The sequence below is a fragment of the Asterias amurensis genome, chromosome 14, assembly GCF_032118995.1.
Source record: "Asterias amurensis chromosome 14, ASM3211899v1".
NCBI lineage: Eukaryota > Metazoa > Echinodermata > Asteroidea > Forcipulatida > Asteriidae > Asterias > Asterias amurensis.
In genome coordinates this window covers 11,962,162-11,982,853 of record NC_092661.1, presented here as the reverse complement: position 1 = coordinate 11,982,853, position 20,692 = coordinate 11,962,162, and the positions used below count along the sequence as shown (strand labels likewise).

At 37.6% G+C, this 20,692-nt stretch overlaps 1 protein-coding gene across 1 annotated transcript in view; it reads left to right on the top strand.

Moving 5' to 3' along the window:
• The window catches only part of LOC139946749 (protein MMS22-like), a 51,824-nt gene that overhangs the window by 26,248 nt on the left and 4,884 nt on the right, over positions 1 to 20,692 (top strand). Inside the window, exons 19-28 of the mRNA XM_071944419.1 lie at positions 4,138 to 4,271; positions 5,503 to 5,593; positions 6,527 to 6,621; positions 7,172 to 7,292; positions 9,746 to 9,841; positions 15,202 to 15,412; positions 16,445 to 16,546; positions 17,643 to 17,813; positions 18,457 to 18,579; positions 20,198 to 20,296. Of these exons, the coding sequence (XP_071800520.1) occupies positions 4,138 to 4,271; positions 5,503 to 5,593; positions 6,527 to 6,621; positions 7,172 to 7,292; positions 9,746 to 9,841; positions 15,202 to 15,412; positions 16,445 to 16,546; positions 17,643 to 17,813; positions 18,457 to 18,579; positions 20,198 to 20,296 (1,243 nt within the window). The remainder of the gene's footprint in view (positions 1 to 4,137; positions 4,272 to 5,502; positions 5,594 to 6,526; positions 6,622 to 7,171; positions 7,293 to 9,745; positions 9,842 to 15,201; positions 15,413 to 16,444; positions 16,547 to 17,642; positions 17,814 to 18,456; positions 18,580 to 20,197; positions 20,297 to 20,692) is intronic.

The window sequence follows — 20,692 nt, the reverse complement described above, 5'->3', positions numbered from 1 at the left end:
TCCTGGTAAATACCAATCATGCACATCCTGTAAGGGTAGGAGACGTTCTTAACATTAGTATGGAGGAAACGAGCCCCATCAGCTGCCATTAAAAGCATGCAAGGCAGGTTTTTGATTACACTATTAGACCCAGCAATGTCTCATCCTACATAACATTTGTTCTCGCTACAAGAGAGTGCACTGCACTGTCGTCAGATGATCTGAACAGTCAATTAATCGCATTAGAGTATAAAAAGTACACTAACATGTGCTAAGAGTTTTTTGTTTTGTGTTTTGTTTCTTTCCTTTTGATGGTAATTTTGTTACGGGTTTCGATTTGTTTTCGGGGAATGAAAATGGCAAAGGGGTGTTTGACGACAAAGCCGTTGCAAATTGGCTTGGACGGTAAACCCTATAGCTGCTTACAGTCATCGTCATGTCCCGGAATGTTGGGAGGTTAAAAGGTTTTTCTGGACGAGAATTTCTCCTCTTCATCTTAGATAGCCCCTCTAATGATGGGTCGCCATGGAAACTACATTTTATCCTTGTCTGAAATCGGGACTGAAAGTGGCAGAAATGCACGTGGCTGGTTTATTTTAAAACGTTAAGGGTCGCCGGATTAGCATTGGTTACGGCTCAATAGCATTGTTTGTAACGATTTAAGAGTTGAAAGCCTTCTGTTAGATGATGGGCTTGCAGTGGGAAAATTGTCTGTGGGACTCTAGTTTCGGGCATTGCATGCTAGGAACTATTGCAGGGTTCGAGTTATACGAAGTCCGGCGGTCTTGTTTTTTTTGTAAGTTGAATATAAGAATACCTTACTCAGTGCAGTGAACAGTGTCCCTTGTATAGCAGGCGGCAAAATGCTATACAAAATGTATCTGTTGCTACTAAAGAAATCTTCATTTGCTAGCTACGAATAATATAATAATATTTTGAGTTTATATAGCGCTGTTTCACTCCCGAACGGGTGTCTCAAAGTGCTTCAAATTATTACCCCTGGTCACTGGACCTTAATTCACTCCTTAAACCATCTCACCTCCCTGGGGAGTATACAGCCTCGTGCAACAAATGCGCTACTTGGCTAAATCAATCACAAGAACCATCTCTGCCCTCACAGGTCCCCATTTACCCCTGGGTGGAGAGAAGCAATAATAGCTAAGTGTCTTGCTCAGGGACACAAGTGTCATGACCGGGATTCGTACCCACACTCTGCTGAACAGAATCAGCAGAGCTTGAATTCGGTGCTCTTAACCGCTCGGCCACGACACCCTACAATCTGAGAAGCGTTAGGGCCTACTGTCTCAGATTCAAATTTAAGGTCATAAAAAACGAATATCTTTCTACATTAGCCGCATTACTTCAAAGTGAAATGTTTCTCAAAAAGCTTTGTACAATCTGAAGCTGCTGTAGGCTTTTAGCCAAGAGTTTTTATTGCCATTAAAAATTAAGAGTGATTCATAAATACCCCAGACAGTTTCTCTACTCGTATTGGTGGAGATCGCGTCACGTGGGGGTGTTTAAAGGGTTGATAATGACCAGTGTTTATAACCTGCTGGCTTCCGCGTGTCAGGTGCGCAGGAATAGAAAAAAAAAACACCAAAATACAATTAATAGATGAAATAAAAATGTGTATGAATGAAACTGTAGGAAAAGATCGAGGCCCGATTAAAATACTAAAAACGAAAAACCTTATTAAAGCCATTGGACCCTTTCGGTAAACAGTATTGTCCAAGGCCCACACTTCATGTATCACAACTTCTATATCAAATAACAAACCTGTGAAAATTTGGGCTTAATCGGTCATCGGAGTCGGGAGAAAATAACGGGAAAACCCACCCTTGTTTCCGCGCGTTTCGCCGTGTCATGACATGTGTTTAAAATAAACCCGTAATTCTCGGTTAACGAGAATTGATATTGTTTTACTGTTTTCTCAAAAAGTAAAGCATTTCATGGAATAATATTTCAAGAGAAGTATTTCACCACTACCTTCTGTAAACCATGTAAATTATTTGTAAATCTGTGAACTTTTTTTTTTTTCTGTACCGAAAGGGTCCAATGGCTTTAATACACAGAGCCCAACCAAAATGAAGTTACATGTAGCTTGCTAAATGGCCTTGTGACAGCTCGCTTCATCACTTCAATACAAAACAAACAACTTGATGACATGGCAAGGTATCAAGGATAATGCCCTGAGATGTTTCCTCTAAGCATACAGGTTGCGCATCACTGAGTTTGTGAGTGAAAGGGGGTCATTAGGAATGCTTTTAAATCGACTAGGAGAAAACAGCCATAGATTGATATTTTATTAAAGGCAGTGGACAATATTGGTAATTACTCAAAGTAATTATCATCATAAAATCGTTCTTGGTTAAGAGTAACGGGGAGAGGTTGATAGTATAAAACATTGTGAGAAACGGCTCATTCTGAAGTGCCATAGTTTTCGAGAAAGAAGTAATTTTCCACAAATTTGATTTTGAGACCTCAAGTTTAGAATTTGAGGTCTCAAAATCAAGCATCACAAAGCACACAACTTCGGTGTGACAAGGGTGTTTTTTCTTCCATTAATATCTTGCGACTTTGACGACCGATTGAGCTAAAATTTTCACAGGTTTGTTATTTTATGCATATGTTGAGATACACCAACTGTGAAGACTAGTCTTTGACAATTACCAATAGTGTCCAGTGTCTTTAAAGGCAATGAAAACATGGTCTGCCCGTGACATTTTTAAGAACTGACAAGCAGGACAAATTAGTTTTGTCATGTCACCTTGTCACCTTTTCGTCTTTGTACCCTTTTGTGCCTTTGTTATTTTTATTGTCTGGATCGTCTTTAGATAGTGATTATTTTCGCTTTTTGGTTATCCACAGGCTTGTTCTCTGTGTAGTCTTATTTTGTATTGCCTATTCTTTGTATGTACTGTTTGCCTGGAAATAAATAAATAAATAAATAGTCCATTAGCTTTTTTACTAGTCCGTATTTTAAGAAATAGGGATGCTTTCCAACAACCAACCAGCCAAGCCACTTGGGAATGAATTTTGACTGGTCCTTGGGCTTTGTGACTTGCACTTGGCCAGCCAACCATTGTTAAGGCCGGGTTATAGTTGGTCGCGTGATGGTCGGGCGTCGGAAATCTAGACGCGCGATCATAAAAAGACACGGTTTTTAGGCCTCAGTCTTAGGATTGCGCGCAAGATTTCCGTCGCGCGACCATCGCGCGACCGACTATAAACCGGCCTTTAAGCAAGAACCATTAGTTTTTGGAACTTTGATTGTTTTAAATCTTATATTAAAGGGTCTGCTGTGTGCTTTTTGTTGGACAAAAAAAACACAATATCTACAGATTAACACTAAACTTACTCAGTTTGAAGATAATGACAGTAGAAAGCTTCCCTGAAAATATTACTTGCTGAAGTGCTGTAGTTTTTAAGAAATGAGTCAAACAATATCATGAAAATAATTTTTGTCTCAGTGATCATGAGCCGAAAACGTATTTTCATGACATTGTTTTACTCATTTCTCAAAAACTACAGCACCTCAGCAACTAATATTTTAAGGTACGCTTTCTACTATCATTACCTTCAAATGGTAAGTGTAAGTCTAATATAAATCTGTGGACATGGTGTGTTGTGTTACAAAAAGTACCCAAATCCTTTAAAGGCTGTGGACACTATTGGTAATTGTCAAAGACTAGCCTTCACAGTTGGTATATCTCAACATATGCATAAAATAACAAACCTGTGAAAATTTGAGCTCAATCGGTCAGGTAATTGCAAGATAATAATGAAAGAAAAAACGACCTTGTCACACGAAGTTGTGTGCGTTTAGATGGTTGATTTCGAGACCTCAAGTTCTAAATCTGAGGTCTAAAAATCAAATTCATGGAAAATTACTGCTTTCTCGAAAACTATGGCACTTCAGAGGGAGCCGTTTCTCACGATGTTTTATACCATCAACCTCTCCCCATTACTCGTCATTGAGAAAGGTTTTATGCTAATAATTATTTTGAGTAATTACCAATAGTGTCCACTGCCTTTAATGAAGATATTTTAATAAAAGTAATCTGTGAAAATTTGATTTCAAAAGGTGGTAGCTTTTTTAATACAATATTGCAGATTATTATACTGTAATAGAAATAATGTTTGACATTGACGCAGGGAAATGAGCAACAAATCTCTGGACAGCGGTAGGAAGAGTCAACTCTGGGGATTGATACTGAGTTACATTGAGTCTGCACAGGAAGTGTTTGACGCTAGCAACAAGCTCAGTTTATCAGAAGAAAAGCTCATCGGTAAGGGCAATTACCCTGGAACATTTTATCATAACGGCAGAAATCTGTGGCCATCAATTAAAAAACATACATCAACTTTTCCTGAGTCCCTTGTGTATCATAACACAGAAAGCTGCCCTGATTCTTCAGAAATGTGTCCATGTTCTGATGAATGAATTTGAAAGTTCCATCATGATTGAAGTTTATATTAAGAAAATTCTGCACGTACAGCCCCGGCGAAGCCTTGATTCTATGGGCTGTACATGTAAGTGCCGAATTCCAAAGAAAGAAGAGCCATTAAGTTTGGCCCTGTAAAAAAAAAATGTCCTAATCGAATTCGGTTAAGAGCAGTCACCAATGAACAATTTAGAGTTTCATTCAATATTCTTTTCAGCATTCAGTAAACTTTATTGAGTTACTCTTTATGTGTTATTTAAAAATCTTTGAACTACTGTGATCAGAGGGCCCAATTTCATAAAGTGTATTTTAATCAGATCATTCTGCTTAGCACAAAATGAATGCGGTTCCAGCCACAGCAATTTAAACTGTACGGTATTTTGGCTGGTTACCTATTTTTGCAAAGCCAGATAGTTTTTCTGTGCATTGTAATTTTTGGTGTTGTGCTTTGGGCACTGCTTTAAATGTATAGTGAGCTTGGAAAGATGAAGGGTGTCAAATTTTAAGCTGCCCGAAGCTTCTGTGCAAATTTGAACATAAAAGGTCAGACTTTCAACACAGTTACATTGCTGTGAATCAGTGAATAGTGATTCCTTGCTTCTTACGTGAAAGTGTCGTGGCCAAGCGGTTAAGAGCACCAAATTCAAACTCTAGTGTTTCTGATCAGCAGAGTGTGGGTTCGAATCCCCAGCCGTGACACTAGTGTCCTTAAGCAAGACACTTAACCATTGCTTCGTCCTTCGGATAGGACGTAAAGCCGTTGGTCCCATGTGTTGTGTAAACACATGTAAAAGAACCCAGTGCACTTTTCGAAAAGAGAAGGGGTTCGCCCCGGTGTTCCTGGCCAGCTGTGGCTGCTGTATAGTATGCGCCGTAGCACCTTGTAAACCCTTATAAGGTGCTAAATAATTGGGTCTCAAAATTAATCACTGCAATTACCTATCTTTCTGAAAGTTTGTATATACTCGGCGCCCTGAGTACCTGTTTGGTAGATACGTGCGCTATATATAAGACTTCAATATTATTATTATTATTATTATTATTATTATTATTATTATTATTATTACTGTTTTAGGGTGTGGCTTAAGGAGTTTGCTGGATGCATCATCTGATCATGAGATGAGAACACTCTTAACATTCATACAGACAATCATGGCCAGGCACAGGTATGTAGTCAATAATTTATGATGTTTTTTCTTTTTTGCGAGACTCCAACCACAAGAGGGTGTTTCCAGCTTTTTCAAAGTGACTGATGCTCGGCAGTTGATGGAATTTTGCTGAGAAACTGAGGGGGTCAGGTTGTTTTTACTACTGAAGTGGTTGTGGGTGTGATCAGTGGTCTTGGCTCTTGTCTTTGAGCAAGTTACTTAAGAATCTTTGCTTCATCTTTGGGATGGGGCGTGAAGATCTAGGACCCACGTGTTGTCAGATTCACCTAAGTACACTTATTGGCAAGTACAGGGTTTGTGCGATAGTTTCTGACATGGGCCCAATTTCATTGCACTGCTTAGCACACAAATTAGCTAAGCATGAAATTTCTTCCCCGATAAAAACAGGATTACCAGCCAAATTTCCATTTGTTGCATAGTGCTTGTTACTGGTATTCAGTTATTGTTTGCTTATCCTGAAAATCACATGAAAATTTGGTTCGTAAACCTGTTTTTATCAAGGAAGAAATTTCATGCTTAGCAAATTTTTGTGCTTAGCAGCTCTATGAAATTGGGCCCTGGTTGGCTGCAGATTGTGCCACATCAGCGTGTTGATCCTTGTTTTCTCCAGAAGACGATCAGAGCATACTGATTGAAACGTCGAGAAACACCAACAGTTCTTTTCAGAACTCAATTTAGACAGTATAGTCATTACATGGTTTTACCGCAAACCTTTCCATATCGTTTTTCCACCATAAAAAGTTTCAAATCCTACTTAACCCTTACAAGGTACATGCTACATTAAATGGGTCTCATAATTCAAAATTAAAACCTATGACATGGGTAATAAGCACAGTTTTGCTATAATACCTACTTTTTGCCCCAGTAGCTCCGTGAAACTAGGACTTGTTGGCTGTTACGATATTTGAATCCTTTTTTTTTTCTCCCCAGAATTTTGTACAAGCAAACATTAATGCAGAGGTTGCCATCTAACATTGCTGCTGAGATGTCCACAGATAACGATCTGTTGATGCAGAAGTACAAAGGTAAAATAGAGCACTGCACTTTTTTCTGATTCATGTTGGTCTTTATTTGCTTGCCTACATGTATTTTGTGTAAATCAACCCTAAATTTGTGATTAACGATTTGGGTACTTTTTTAAAATGTTCATAGATTTACGTTAAACTTACAGGGTTTGGAGGTAATGATAGTGGAAAGCTTTCTTTCAAATATTACTTACTGAGGTGCTGTAGTTTTTGAGAAAGGAGTAAAACAATGTCATGAAAATCCGTTTGTACATGCTTCAAATAATTTTTGTCTCATGAGACGAACAATATTTTCATGATATTGTTTTACTCATTTCTCAAAAACTACAGCACCTCATGATCAGCATGTTATATTATCGGGGAAGCTTTCTACTGTCATTATCTTCAAACTGTGTAAGTTTAGTGTAAATCTGTGGACATTGTGTTTTTTGTCCTACAAAAAGTACATGCACCCTTTAAGTTGGCATTTAACTTTTCTTTTGTTGCTAACTGTTCTTATGTGTATGTGTGTAACTATTTGTATGATTGATTTGTTTTTACTTCATTTCAGGACTTGCTCAGCTTCTGTGGGACAATGTTTATCCATTCATCAAGAAACATGCCACAACTCAGACTCCACCGTTGGAGCTTGCAGATGTAGCCACTGGCTTCACCCTGCTGGCCACAGACTTGTAAGAAATTCTGATATTTAATTTTGTAAAGATTAATGTGTCTGACCTCTGAAAATGTGTATAAAAGTACAAAGGGATCTTCCTTAATTTAAATCCACTTCAGGGACTCCCTTACCAGACATTCGATCGTGTTAGCTATAGGCCATAATCACTAGATTTCATTTAAAATTATAATTTATTATACCTTCGAGAGCTTTTGTGGTAGAAACTAATTATGTTTTGGACGGGGATGCCAGTTTTCCGGCTATTGCCGGAATTCCGGCTTATTCAAATTTTTCCCAGAGTTTTTCCGGCGCTACGTGTTTCATTAGAACGGAAATGTAACTTAAAACGTTTTAAATGCTCTTAAGGCTAATACTTTATAGTTTTATGCAACTTTTGTGGGGGGGGGGGGTGACCCCCCTTTCCTTCGCAGCAAATATTTTTTCAGGCTCTGAAGGAAAGAGTCCCTGTTTGGAAAGATCATCTTGTTAATGCTCAAACGCATTATCTGTGTTTTTCTTCCATCATCTATCTTAAGTGCTGCACTCTGGGTTCATGTGTTCTGATAACCGTTTTTATAACCGTTTTTGCAGGTTAAAGACACTGGACACTATTGGTAATAGTCAAAGACCAGTCTTCTCGTTTGGTGTACATGTATCTCAACATATTCATAAAATAACAAACCTGTGAAAATTTGAGCTCAACTGGTCGTTGAAGTTGCGAGATAATGATGAAAGAAAAAACACCCTTGTCACACGAAACTGTGTGCTTTGAAATGGTTGATTTCAAGACCTCAAATTCTAAATCTGAGGTCTTGAAATCAAATTCGTGGAAAATTACTTCTTTCTCGAAAAATACATTACTTCAGAGGGAGCCGTTTCTCACAACGTTTTATACTATCAACCTCTCCCCATTACTCGTTACCAAGTAAGGTTTTATGATAATAATTATTTTGAGGAACTACCAATAGTGTCCACTGCCTTTTTAAGAGAGGTTTCGCAAGTGAAACAGATACAGATACGAATATGATAAACGTATCCGTTCACGTCAGCCGCGTGTTGGGTTTTATTGCGCAAAATATAGGTTATTGTCACTAGTGCACTTGAAGGCGCTAGCATTCATCATGAGTGTTTTTCCCACAAGCATGACGGATAGAGACCCCGTGTTTTATACACTGCATTTTGTCATCGTTTTGCTAGCAAATGACTGAAAAAAATATATATATATCGAGCACGATACCAATGAAAGCAATTCCAGGGGAAATGTTTTTAGTCTGGGACAAAAAGACAACTAAAAAGTCTGCAAAACAGTATCCGTTTTTCTATGACGCGTATGAGCTCCTGTATCTGTTGCTAACGTGTGTGAAAAATACTAACGTGTGTGAAAATACGATAGTCACGGATATGCGTCAAGTGAACACACTTAGTTTTGACGTATCGGTACCTGTATGTCTATCTGTAGACTTGCGTAACCTCTCTATAGACTGTGCAAGTCTCGCGCGGATTTGAACTTCCGGGACCATTGTGGTCCCAACCTTATGAAGTTTTACGTTGGGAAGATTTTGTTTCGTCCATTACTTTAGTTTCATGTAGTTTATGACCATAAAAATGACATATGTTGTTAAAAATGTAATACTAATTAACATCATATATAAAAGTAAAAATAAAGTCAACAAAATAACGAAGAAAAACCAATATTTAAACTTGACCTCAGGTCAGGTTACTTGGTAAAAATTAAGAATTTGTGCCCATCTCCAATCACGAAACTTACGCAGACGCTTGTTTTGGTCGTGCTGGGTGAAAAGCCTTTTCATTGGTCGTTTAGGCGACGGCTTCCTCTTTAAACTGCGTCACGTGTTTATCTAACGCCCTTGCGACCATCGTGCGTCCGCGTATAAACCAGGTTTGAGTAGTTTCACATTCGGGCGTAGATTTACAAAAGGGGCTTCAAAGAATTTAAGATCAAACAAACATCCTTGTCCCAGAGTTTTACTTTTGTCTATACATAAACTTTAACCCATAATTGTGTATTTGTTTAAAAGGCTAAAACTAATTTAAACAAGCTCTATAGTGTATTTTTGTTGTTCAGATTCGGCATTGAGAATAAATTAAAGCAAAGATTTGATTCATAAAAAAATAAAGTTCTTCGGTTGTCGTGTTTTCTCGCTCCGGTGCGCGCGAGACTTGCACAGTCTATTGTCAATACTTACACTAGGACCACACTGCACTGTTTGCTCTTCATAATGGCACTAAGGCCATATCTGAATTGATGGCTTTGGCTACAGCTTTGATGCAAAAATCTAGCCATAGCCCCCAAAAGAGAATTATTTATATGGTATCTCCACAAACCTCACTTGATCAGTTATTATACTGGTGTTTTTTTATTTTGCAGAAATTTACACAAAATACCAGAGCAGATATTGATGGAAAAGGTTAAATGTTATTGCTGTTGTTTTTTTTTGTTTTTTGCAGAAAGTTCCCTGAAATACCAGATCAGACACAAGTACATCCAACGCCAATGGAGTTATTCCAGTACTTTGGTGTGAATAACCCTAGAGTCCATCACAGGTTAGTCATATCACGATATTGTTTTGAGTGTCATGCCCGGCTAAAATGCTTGGCCAAAATTTGTGAAAATTACAACTTTATCCCAAGTTTACCTCACGAATGCTTCTAAAGGACGCACAAATCGTGAACAAAATGTGTTCTCTTGTTCAACCTAAAAGAATATTACAATCAAGCGCTGTGTTATCAAGTTTTAATTTCTGGGTGATTTCAGTGTGTATTCTAGATAAGTCATACATATTATTTTACATATTTAATCAGGTACTTAAGAGTCAGTTCAGGTAAATAGTTGACATACTTGCTCAAGGTCAAAAAATGAATTTTTTTTATACTTCGTTGGTGGAAGGGCCTTGGGTTGCAAGTAAACAAAATTGCATTTTCAATTCTATATATAAGCCGTTGCCATGGTTACGGCTCATTTTGTGTTTTGGCCATTTTAGGCCGATTTTGGGGTCTGAAAAACTGTTTTTTAGCTCATATTTACAACTCCACCCAACCAAAATGCAACATTATTTCAAAAAACCTTTTATATCACTACAAAGTATCATCCTTGGCCTTCCTTGAGAAAAAAATTTATTGCTTTAAATAACACCCTTGTGCTATTTTTGCATTATGCCTTACAGTATGTTTTTAGAACTTGCAAAATCAACATTTTTTCCCTATTTTTGGACCCCAAAATGTCAACTTGCCAGGGGTCTCAGAAAATTTCCCTTTCGGCTGTGATTAGGGCCAACAGTGGTCTTTCAAAATCTGGTGTCAAAAACTTGGGCAATTGTATCCTGTTGTGACAGTACTGCCTCAAAACTAGACTTTTTTCCCCAAAACATGAAAAATGCCTTCTTAAGGGTCTTTTCCCATAATATCGAAATACGTGTCCACGGTAAAAAAAAAGAAGAATATTTTTCATTTTTGTGTGGATGGTAGGATGGTAGGGACTTGGGGTCCAAATAAACAACATTTCCTTTTAAAATCATAATATAACACGTTGCCATGGTAAGAGTTCATGTGTGTTTAGGCCACTTTAGGCTGATCTTGGGGTATGAAAAACTGTTTTTTAGTTATTATTTACAACTCCACCCCACCAAAAAACAAAATTATTTCATAAAACCTTTTACGTCACTACAAAGTATTATCCTTGGCTTTACTTGAGACAAAAAAATATTGCTATAAATTTCCCCCTTGTGCTATCTTTAGAATGTGCATTAGAGTATGTTTTTAGAACTTGCAAAATCAACATTCTTACCATATTTTTTGCCCTCAAAATTTCATTTTTTTCAGGGGTCTCAGAATATTTTCCTTTCGGTTTGATCAGGGCCAAAATTTGTCTTTTTTATTTCTGGTAAGAAAAACTTGGCAAGTGTATCCTGATGTTAACAGTACTGTTTCAAAAATAGACTTTTTTCCTCAAACAGAAAAATGCATTTTGAATTGTTTTTTCTTCATACTGAATTTCTAACATTAAAAAGTAATAATTCTATCAATCTTGCAGCTTTTCCTTAGCACTTAGTGGATTACCCAACATTGATCAGGAACTGTTGATGACCTTAATTTTACAATTTGCCCGGCCCAGCCCCAATCATATTTCTTGACATTGCATAAAACAATGTTTTGTGAATAGCGCCTCTTTTTGTGAAAGTGTTCCCTTTCGGTTGTTATTGGTGTTTTCATGTCTTCTGGGTAGAAACACTGTGTTTATTGTATCTTGTTGTGACTGATCATGCCTTAAGTATAGTAATTTTTCCAAAAACAATGCATGCTTGTTAAAAATCTGGCACTGTTTCCATGCCCTTTGAGTAATGAATACAAAGTTTTTATTTAAACATAATGGTATCCAACCAAACCATAACCAATGCTTTGCCACTGAGAGTTCTTGATTTGGCTACTTTACCTATTGTACAGGTATGATTCCCATTGCAAGTAGAGTGTGACGAGCATTCTTTACAAGTTGTCTTTAATACAGGGCCTACTCTCCTTTGTCCCTGCCTGCTACCAAATGTAAAACTTTTCTTAGAGATAGAGATCATAATCATTGTAGTTTCTGTGCTTGCGGCAGATGGTTTGGAGCATCCAATCATGTCCAACACAAACGTGGGAAATTAAAAAGCCCGCTTAAAAGTGTTGGAAAAGTTTGCCAAGATCTTATTAAAAACAATGATACTAACGATTTGCAAGATGAGCGTAAGAGATTATTTAAAAGAAACACGTTGCCTGGGATCGGTTAAGTTGGTCTTTGAAATGCGTTTCTAACGGTTTGTTTTAAAATGCATGGTTAGAAAGATGTTTTTGAGTGATACTTGTGTGGATCATTCTATTCTACTTTTAAAATATCTTTCTAATCATATGCATTTTTTAATAAACGTTTACAAACGCTTTTCAAATACCAACTCGACCGATCCCAGGCAACGTGTTCCTTTAATGAAACAACATTGAAAGAAGTTGTAAAAACTTGCACCTGCTGAACATAAATAAGTAAGATGCATTTGCAGTGACAAAAGTCTATTCAGGCTAGTTTGATATTTTTTCCATTCACTATCTTACTAATTCATAACTATTATATATGTCTCTGAGAACGATCAACAAAAAACATTGAATTGTTTATCACGTTAAATAAACCAACTCTTTTATTGTTTGCAACAGTACAATTGAAAGGAACCCCACCATAGATGGGGGAACTGCTTACAGAAGGCCAAAGCAGGTGAATGGCCATTTAGCCCTTTAGTCCCTGCACCACCCGAGTTTGCTGAAATCCAATTTTTCAAGAGTCTTGCAGTAAATTACTGGAATCATAGTTCAAATTTTAAAAGATGCACAATTTTTTACCCTTTCGGTTATATTTGTATAAAAGTTCTCATGGGAACAATAAATGCCTCTCGTTAAACCGCTACGGTAATTTTTATGGCGAATATTTTTGTGCACGGATAAAATGAACACAATAGCTTTTCAAGGCTTTTTTCTGGCTCAATGCTCATACTGATTAAATGCGAAGGCGTTAATTTTTGACAATATCATAAATGATGAACAGTTCCTGTTTACTAATGAGCGTTTTATTTTTCGTAAGAGCTAAATTATTTCATCATCATTAGCTTCGACAAGTCAACTGTGAAGGGAGAATTAATAACGATCTATAACAACTAGATATATTAACAAATGCGTAGACCTACTAATGACTATCGAGTTTTCTTTTGATGTTCCTTTTTTCTACAAACACAAGCTAGCGAGGTTTCCTCGTACCGCATACAGTGTATCGCTATAATGCGGCTGGGCGGTACAGCGGCTAAATGGTTAGATCATTTGGATACAGTACTTGCTCACTTTTAAAACCTCTTTGTTCTGATTGGGATGAAAATGTTTAGTTTGGTAGCGGGCAGGGGACCAAGAAGACTGTTATAAGGCCATGTAAAGACAAGAACAGTAAAGCTTGCTCATCGCACTACTTCTCTTCTTGCAATGTGAATCATACCTGTACAACTAGGTAAAGTAGTTATGACAAAACAAGAACTCAGTGGCTTAAAGAGCATGGAAACAGTGCCATATTCTTTTAACAAGCATGCTCGTTTTTGTTTTTTATCAATTCAAACTAAGGAAAAACTTCAAAATGCATTTTTATTGTTTTTGGAAAAATTACCATTTTTGAGGCAGAAGTGTCACAACAGGATACAATAAAGTGTTTCTCCCCAGTAGACATGCAAACCATAATGATAGCCCAATCAAAACAAAAAGGGAAATATTCCGAGAACCAATAAAACATTAAAGACAGTACAAACTTTCTTGATGTGCAAGGGGAATTAAAAAATGTGACTTTCAAAAAAGAGGCGCTGTTCACAAAACTGTTATTTTATTTTATGCAATGTCAAGAAATATGATTGGGCCAGGGCCGGGGTGGGGCAAATTATAAGATTTAGGTCATCAACAAGTCCTGAACAATGTTTGGTAATGCACTAAACCTACAAAGTGCTTATAAAAAGCTGCCAGGTTGATGGAATTATAGCTAACTTCTTCATGTTATAAATTCAAAATGAAGCAAATATTTCAAAATGAATTTTCTCTATGTTTTTGGGGAAAAGGGTCTATTTTTGAGACAGTTCTGTTACATCAGGATACAATTGCCCGAGTTTTTCTTACCAGAAATAAAAAGACAAATTATGGCCCTGATCAAAACCGAAAGGAAAATATTCTGAGACCCCTGAAAAAATGGAATTTTGAGGGCAAAAAATATGGTAAAAATGTTGATTTTGCAAGTTCTAAAAACTTACTCTAATGCACATTCTAAAGATAGCACAAGGGGGGAAACTTATAGCAATATTTTTTTGTCTCAAGTAAAGCCAAGGATGATACTTTGTAGTGATGTAAAAGGTTTTATGAAATAATTTTGTTTTTTGGTGGGGTGGAGTTGTAAATATTAACTTAAAAAAACAGTTTTTCATTCCCCAATATCGGCCCAAAGTTGCCTAAACACAAATGAACTGTTACCATGGCAACGTGTTATATTATGATTTAAAATGTTAATGTTGTTTATTTGCGCCCCAAGTCCCTACCATCCACAAAGTATAAAAAAATATTCCTTTTCTTTTACCATGGACACGTATGTCGATATTATGTGAAAAGACCCTTAAAAAGGCATTTTTCATGTTTTTGGGAAAAAAGTCTAGTTTTGAGGCAGTACTGGCCCAACAGGATACAATTGCCCAAGTTTTTGACACCAGATATGGAAAAACCAATGTTGGTCCTAATCACAGACGAAAGGAAAATTTTCTGAGACCCCTGGCAAGTTGACATTTAGGGGTCCAAAAATAGGGTAAAAATGTCGATTTTGCAAGTTCTAAAAACATACTGTAATGCATGATGCAAAAATAGCACAAGGGTGATATTTAAAGCAATAATTTTTTTTTCTCAAGGAAGGCCAAGGATGATACTTTGTAGTGATCTAAAAGGTTTTTTGAATTAATATTGCATTTTGGTGGGGTGGAGTTGTAAATATGAGCTAAAAACCAGTTTTTCAGACCCCAAAATCGACCTAAAATGGCAAAAAATTAAAATGAGCCGTAACTATGGCAACGGGCTATATATAGAATTGAAAATGCAATTTTGTTTACTTGCACCCCAAGGCCCTTCCACCCACAAAGTATAAAAAAAATTAATTTTTTGACCGTGAGCAACTATGTCAACTATTTACCTGAACTGACTCTTAAAAACTTTTTATCTTTGTACATTATGCCATTACTTTGAAGTGAAATCTTTCTCAAAATGCTTTATACTATCAAACGCTGCTCCACACGACCAATAAGAATGAATAAACCGTCCGGAATATCTTAATTTGGAGAAGAACAAAAGTTGACATTTGAGTTTCCCTTGTTTCTTTTCAGCATCACTGTGCGGTATCTCTGCCATCTTCTGCCGAACCAATCCTTCACAGAGAAACTCCAGGCTGGAGTTGGCCGGGCCAAGTGGTCTTCAGCTCTGGTCCATGCCTGGCTACGATGCGGACTGCACAGTCCACAGCCCAGTCATCAGATGCAAGAACTGACTAGACTTGTGTACAAGCTGGAAGATGTGTCAGCTATCATTAATAGTCAGGTTGGTAATTGGAATGATTTTTGATTTTGGGTTGAACAAAGAAAAATTTCCTAAAGCAGGATTTGAACCAAAAACCTTCGCTTAACATGTCAGCGCTCAACAAACTGAGCTATCCTAGCCCCATGTTGGAGGAAGGCACTAAAAACTAACCTCTACAGCGGTTCGGAACTTTTCATGTGCTCTCGGAACATTCCGGCACGGTTCGCGACGATCCCCGGTTTGGGGAGTTGTTACATAAGAGTGGACTAACCACTAGGACCTGGTTGTTACGCTCGGGTATTTTCCGATGGGCCGAACCGCTGTGGAGTTTAGTATTTAGTGCCTAGCCATGTTGGAGGTTGTTGGTTCCAATCCTGTTCTAGGTGTTTTGGTTCTTTCCCAAATCATTTAAAGGTTGACCTAGTCAGAATCCCTGGTGGATGTTATTTGACTTGTTTAATTATTTTTATTATACAGGGATGAGATTGTTCAGTCTTTTGGCTGAATTCGGTCTTTTTATGTCGGCCTGGTGAAGAAAATCAGACAACATTTTTTCCCACAAATAAAAGAATCCTGCTTATTTGTCTACTTTTCTGGTGCTTTGCTTACTGTTTCCAAAGGCTTCTTGGAACCTATAACCCCAGGGATTACAAAACAGTAGAAATGCCAACATTTCAACATACCTTTGAATTTGTATCAAAGTTTCAGACTTTTTCGTTAGTAATGACTCTTATTCCTGATTATATCTTTCTGATAATGAAATTAAGGAACCTTCAAAAGTGTCTTGCACTGTGACCCGTAGGCCTGAGCCTGTGAAGTTCTAAATCTGGGAGGAAAAGTCAAACTTGGGAAAACCGGATCCGCCTGCAAAGCTCCGGTCTTAAGCAGGGTTTGAACGAGGGTCCACAGAGGTGAAGGGCAAGGACAAAATTAAGTTTATAACTTTAGTTTTCATAATTTCAGCATCATATACTTTTGACTTGCTGTTCAAGTGGTAAAGCAAAAATTAGATCATAAATGAAAACCAATTTTGTTTGTTTCTTTCATATTCAGTCACATGACTCTACCAATGTGATGGATGGCACAGGGAACCAGCATAAGCACAGCATGTTACAATTCATACAAGCTCTCGGTTACCACTTCAACTCTGCACAAGTAAGTTATTGATCACTGGCACTCATGTCACCCATACAGCCACAGTCTGCACATAAATTGTTTATGTCATTTATGTAAATTGTTCAATTTTCCTGTTTGATGAGAAGGAGTGAAGCAATTTTACCTCCAAGACCATCATTGTTGTTTACAATTTGTTCATCACTGTCCGTCTGCCTTTTTAAAATTTGCCAATTGAATATGAAAACACATCGCCTCCAAACTCTGTCAACCCACAATATGCTACAATATAGTCTAAAGTTCATCGTTCAGACTTTGACTGTAGGAAACCACAAACAATGAAGCACTTGTTTTGCTGCCCAGATCAGCAAGCACAAGACCTGGGGCCAATTTCATAGAGCTGCTTAAGCAAAAAATTCGCTTTAGCACGAAAATAGCTCGCTTATTTTACACATGCTACTGGCAAAAATTTCATGCCATACACATTGCTTGTGACTGGTATTTAGCTGTTGTTTACTTAGCATAACAATTGAGTGGAGTTTTGGCTGGTAAATTAATTTTACTAGGCAAGGATTTTTTTGCTTAAGCAAAATTTTGTGCTTAAGCAGCTCTATGAAATTGAGCCCAGTGCACAGCTACAGACTTGGCTAACTTCACTAATAAGAAAAGCTGTCCATTTGTCCTTTACTGATTAAAGTGTGTGTTTTTAAGTTAAAACTTTGGTCACAAGGTACATTTTTTAGCCTTCAAGAAAGACTCTGGTTAGAGGCACAAAGATGAATCCAATCTGATCGGTTCTCTTCTAAAAAATATACAAAAATGTGAGATTATCTGCCTGCATGTCCAACAAACGGTCAGGTCTCAGATTTACTGGCAACCGCACTGTATGGTTATCTTTCCTGTTGGGATATGTACAGTATTTCTTGTCTTGCATCATTTTCCCCTCAGGGTAGGGAGTGGTACATGTACATCCAAAGAAACGTACTACCCTTAAAACTTCACACCCAGGAACCCCCATCCTCTCCACTGGATCATCTGCCATTTTTCTGTACTTTTTGTTGCCTCTCTTTTTCATTTTCGGATTGGATTGAAGCTTTTGTTGTGCCGTGCCTGTCACCACTATTTTCTCTCATTGTAGGGATTTCAAGAACGCTTGCAGAAGAGACAAACCATTCTTTCATACTTTGGTGACCTGGTCGAGTTGATTCAACCCATGATTCGAACCATGAGATCAGCAGTTGACCTCCTCTGGATCTATAAGGTCACAGGTCATGTTGTCAAGTATTGTGCGAGTATTCTTTATGTAAAGGTAAGAGGTTGAACATGTATGTTGAATTCAAATCTAGATCCCAGTCTGAGTTTGGCGTTAATTCGTATTAATTAATTCAAATAAGCATTTGTTGGACGGCTTTAATTGATTTGACTCAATTACATGATAGTTTGATCAAATTCCTTACCCATGTTAGGCTTTGTTTGGGAACCTGCATCAAGTGTTTTTAATATTGCTAAATGGCATAGCGGTTCACTGACCACTCACGCAAGGACTATGTTAAAACTTGCTCAAAACATGCAAATTGCAAAACAAACGTTTTTTTTGTCTCAAAAATGAAGATAATTTTCCTGTAAGGATTGCCACTCTTCTGTCCCATTCAAAGAAAAGACAAATTAGAAGACTTGTCACACCTCCAAGTCATAGAAATCTTATTAAAATTGTGTTTAAAGTACCCTTTTGAAAATTTGTTTTTAATTAGTGGGTAAAGCAATGCTTCTCTGACGCAGTCTAACAGTTTTGGGTTTGAACAAAGACAATTTACTGGAGCAATGACCTCCGGATTAGCGTGCCAGCGCTCTTTCAACTGAGCTATAATATTCACTCAGCCCTATGTTGACGATCTCTCAATTGGTTACAAATTTAGCAAATGTATAATGGTTAATCTTGTCGTTCTACATAGGGCAAATCACAGTCACAACTTCCAGGCATTCTGACTGAGCTTGTACTCCCACCGGCGCTGTTCAACCCTAAGAAGAGTCTACCACCACCGATGCTGTCTGCCATCAGGGAGACATTACATCTGGTAAATTAATAACAGATAGCTTTAAAGGCATTGTACACGTTTGGTAATAGTCAAAGACCAGTGTTCTCACTTGGTGTATCCCATTGTAAGCATAACATGCCTGTGAACATTTTGGCTCAATCGGTCATTGAAGTTGCGAGAAAATGATGAAAGAAAAAACACCCTTGTTGGACGAATTGGTGTGCTTTTACATAGGAATAAAAGACTTCTAGCTAGCTTTAATATTTTAGTGAGAAATTGCCTCTTCTCAAAAACTACGTTACTTCAGAGGGAGTCGTTTCCCACAATTTGTTATGCTATCAACAGCTCTCCAATGCGCGTTACCAAATCAGTTTTTAAGTTAACACGGTTAAGTAATTACCAAATGTGTACCTTCCCTTTAAAGACATTATGAGCATTACTCTACATTGTGACATAAACTACCCTGATTGACATTGTAGATCATAATTTATCTTGCTGTGGACAATATGAGGTTTTACATTTTTGATTACTTGGACTTGTGTCCAGATGGTCAATGACTCGGACTCAAGAAGGTCAATGACTTGGACATGATTCAAGATGGTTCATTACTCAAACTTGGACTTCAGTCAAGATTGTCAATGACTCAGACATGATTCAAGATGATCCACAACTCAAACTCGGACTTCAGTCAAGATTGTCAATGACTCAGACATGATTCAAGATGATCCACAACTCAAACTCAGACTTCAGTCAAGATTGTCAATGACTCAGACATGATTCAAGATGATCCACAACTCAAACTTGGACTTCAGTCAAGATTGTCAATGACTCAGACATGATTCAAGATGATCCACAACTCAAACTCGGACTTCAGTCAAGATTGTCAATGACTCAGACATGATTCAAGATGATCCACAACTCAAACTCGGACTTCAGTCAAGATTGTCAATGACTCAGACATGATTCAAGATGATCCACAACTCAAACTCGGACTTCAGTCAAGATTGTCAATGACTCAGACATGATTCAAGATGATCCACAACTCAAACTCGGACTTCAGTCAAGATTGTCAATGACTCAGACATGATTCAAGATGATCCACAACTCAAACTTGGACTTCAGTCAAGATTGTCAATGACTCAGACATGATTCAAGATGATCCACAACTCAAACTCGGACTTCAGTCAAGATTGTCAATGACTCAGACATGATTCAAGATGATCCACAACTCAAACTCGGACTTCAGTCAAGATTGTCAATGACTCAGACATGATTCAAGATGATCCACAACTCAAACTCGGACTTCAGTCAAGATTGTCAACCGACTCGGACTTGAGACTCAGATTTGGTTCATCAAGACTCAAGAGTAAAATGTCAATTATCTTAAACATATTTAAGGTCACAACATTAAACTGCTAGCGACCGGTCGGCCCATTGGAGATTTAATGAAATAAAGAGGCTTACTTTTATACTGAAGTGACTTAAACCTTTGTGTCTCAAGACTTAGATTCACACTTGACCCAAATAACACTTACCAGTGTTGTTAAGACTTAGACTCAAAGATTATAAAAGCTCAAACACATGACTGTTCGGACACCCGGTGCCCAGATCCTGGCCCAACATTTTATTTTATCACAGCACGTTATTTTGGTTTCAGTTTATGGAGGGACTGGCTAGTCTTGATTTGCAGCGAGATGACTTCATCCAACGCAAGCTACATGAGTTGGTGCAGCAGTATTTCCTACGATTCCAAGGGGTGAGTTTGCATGGGTATGAAATGGAAGGTTTCATGCATTGATATTTCCTAGAATTTCAGGGGTTGAGAGAGAATTGTTGTTGAAAAATACCTGCATTATGTGTAGGTATTATGTATGTGATCCGATATTCATTGTAATTTTTCCTTGGTGTAGATTCAGTAATATCAGAATAAGTTCCTTTCGCATTTAAGACAAATTTCCTGGAAAGTTTAGACTGGAAATTTAGGAATAACATTTTCCACACTTGCATTTTTAACCATGGCAAACTCGGAACGGATTCAAACCCATAATGCCCCCCCCCCCCACCCCACCACACACTAATCTCAGGAATAATAAATCTTCTTACTCAATCTTGTTTTCTGATTCTTTGGCCCCTAAAAAATAAGTATTGGTTG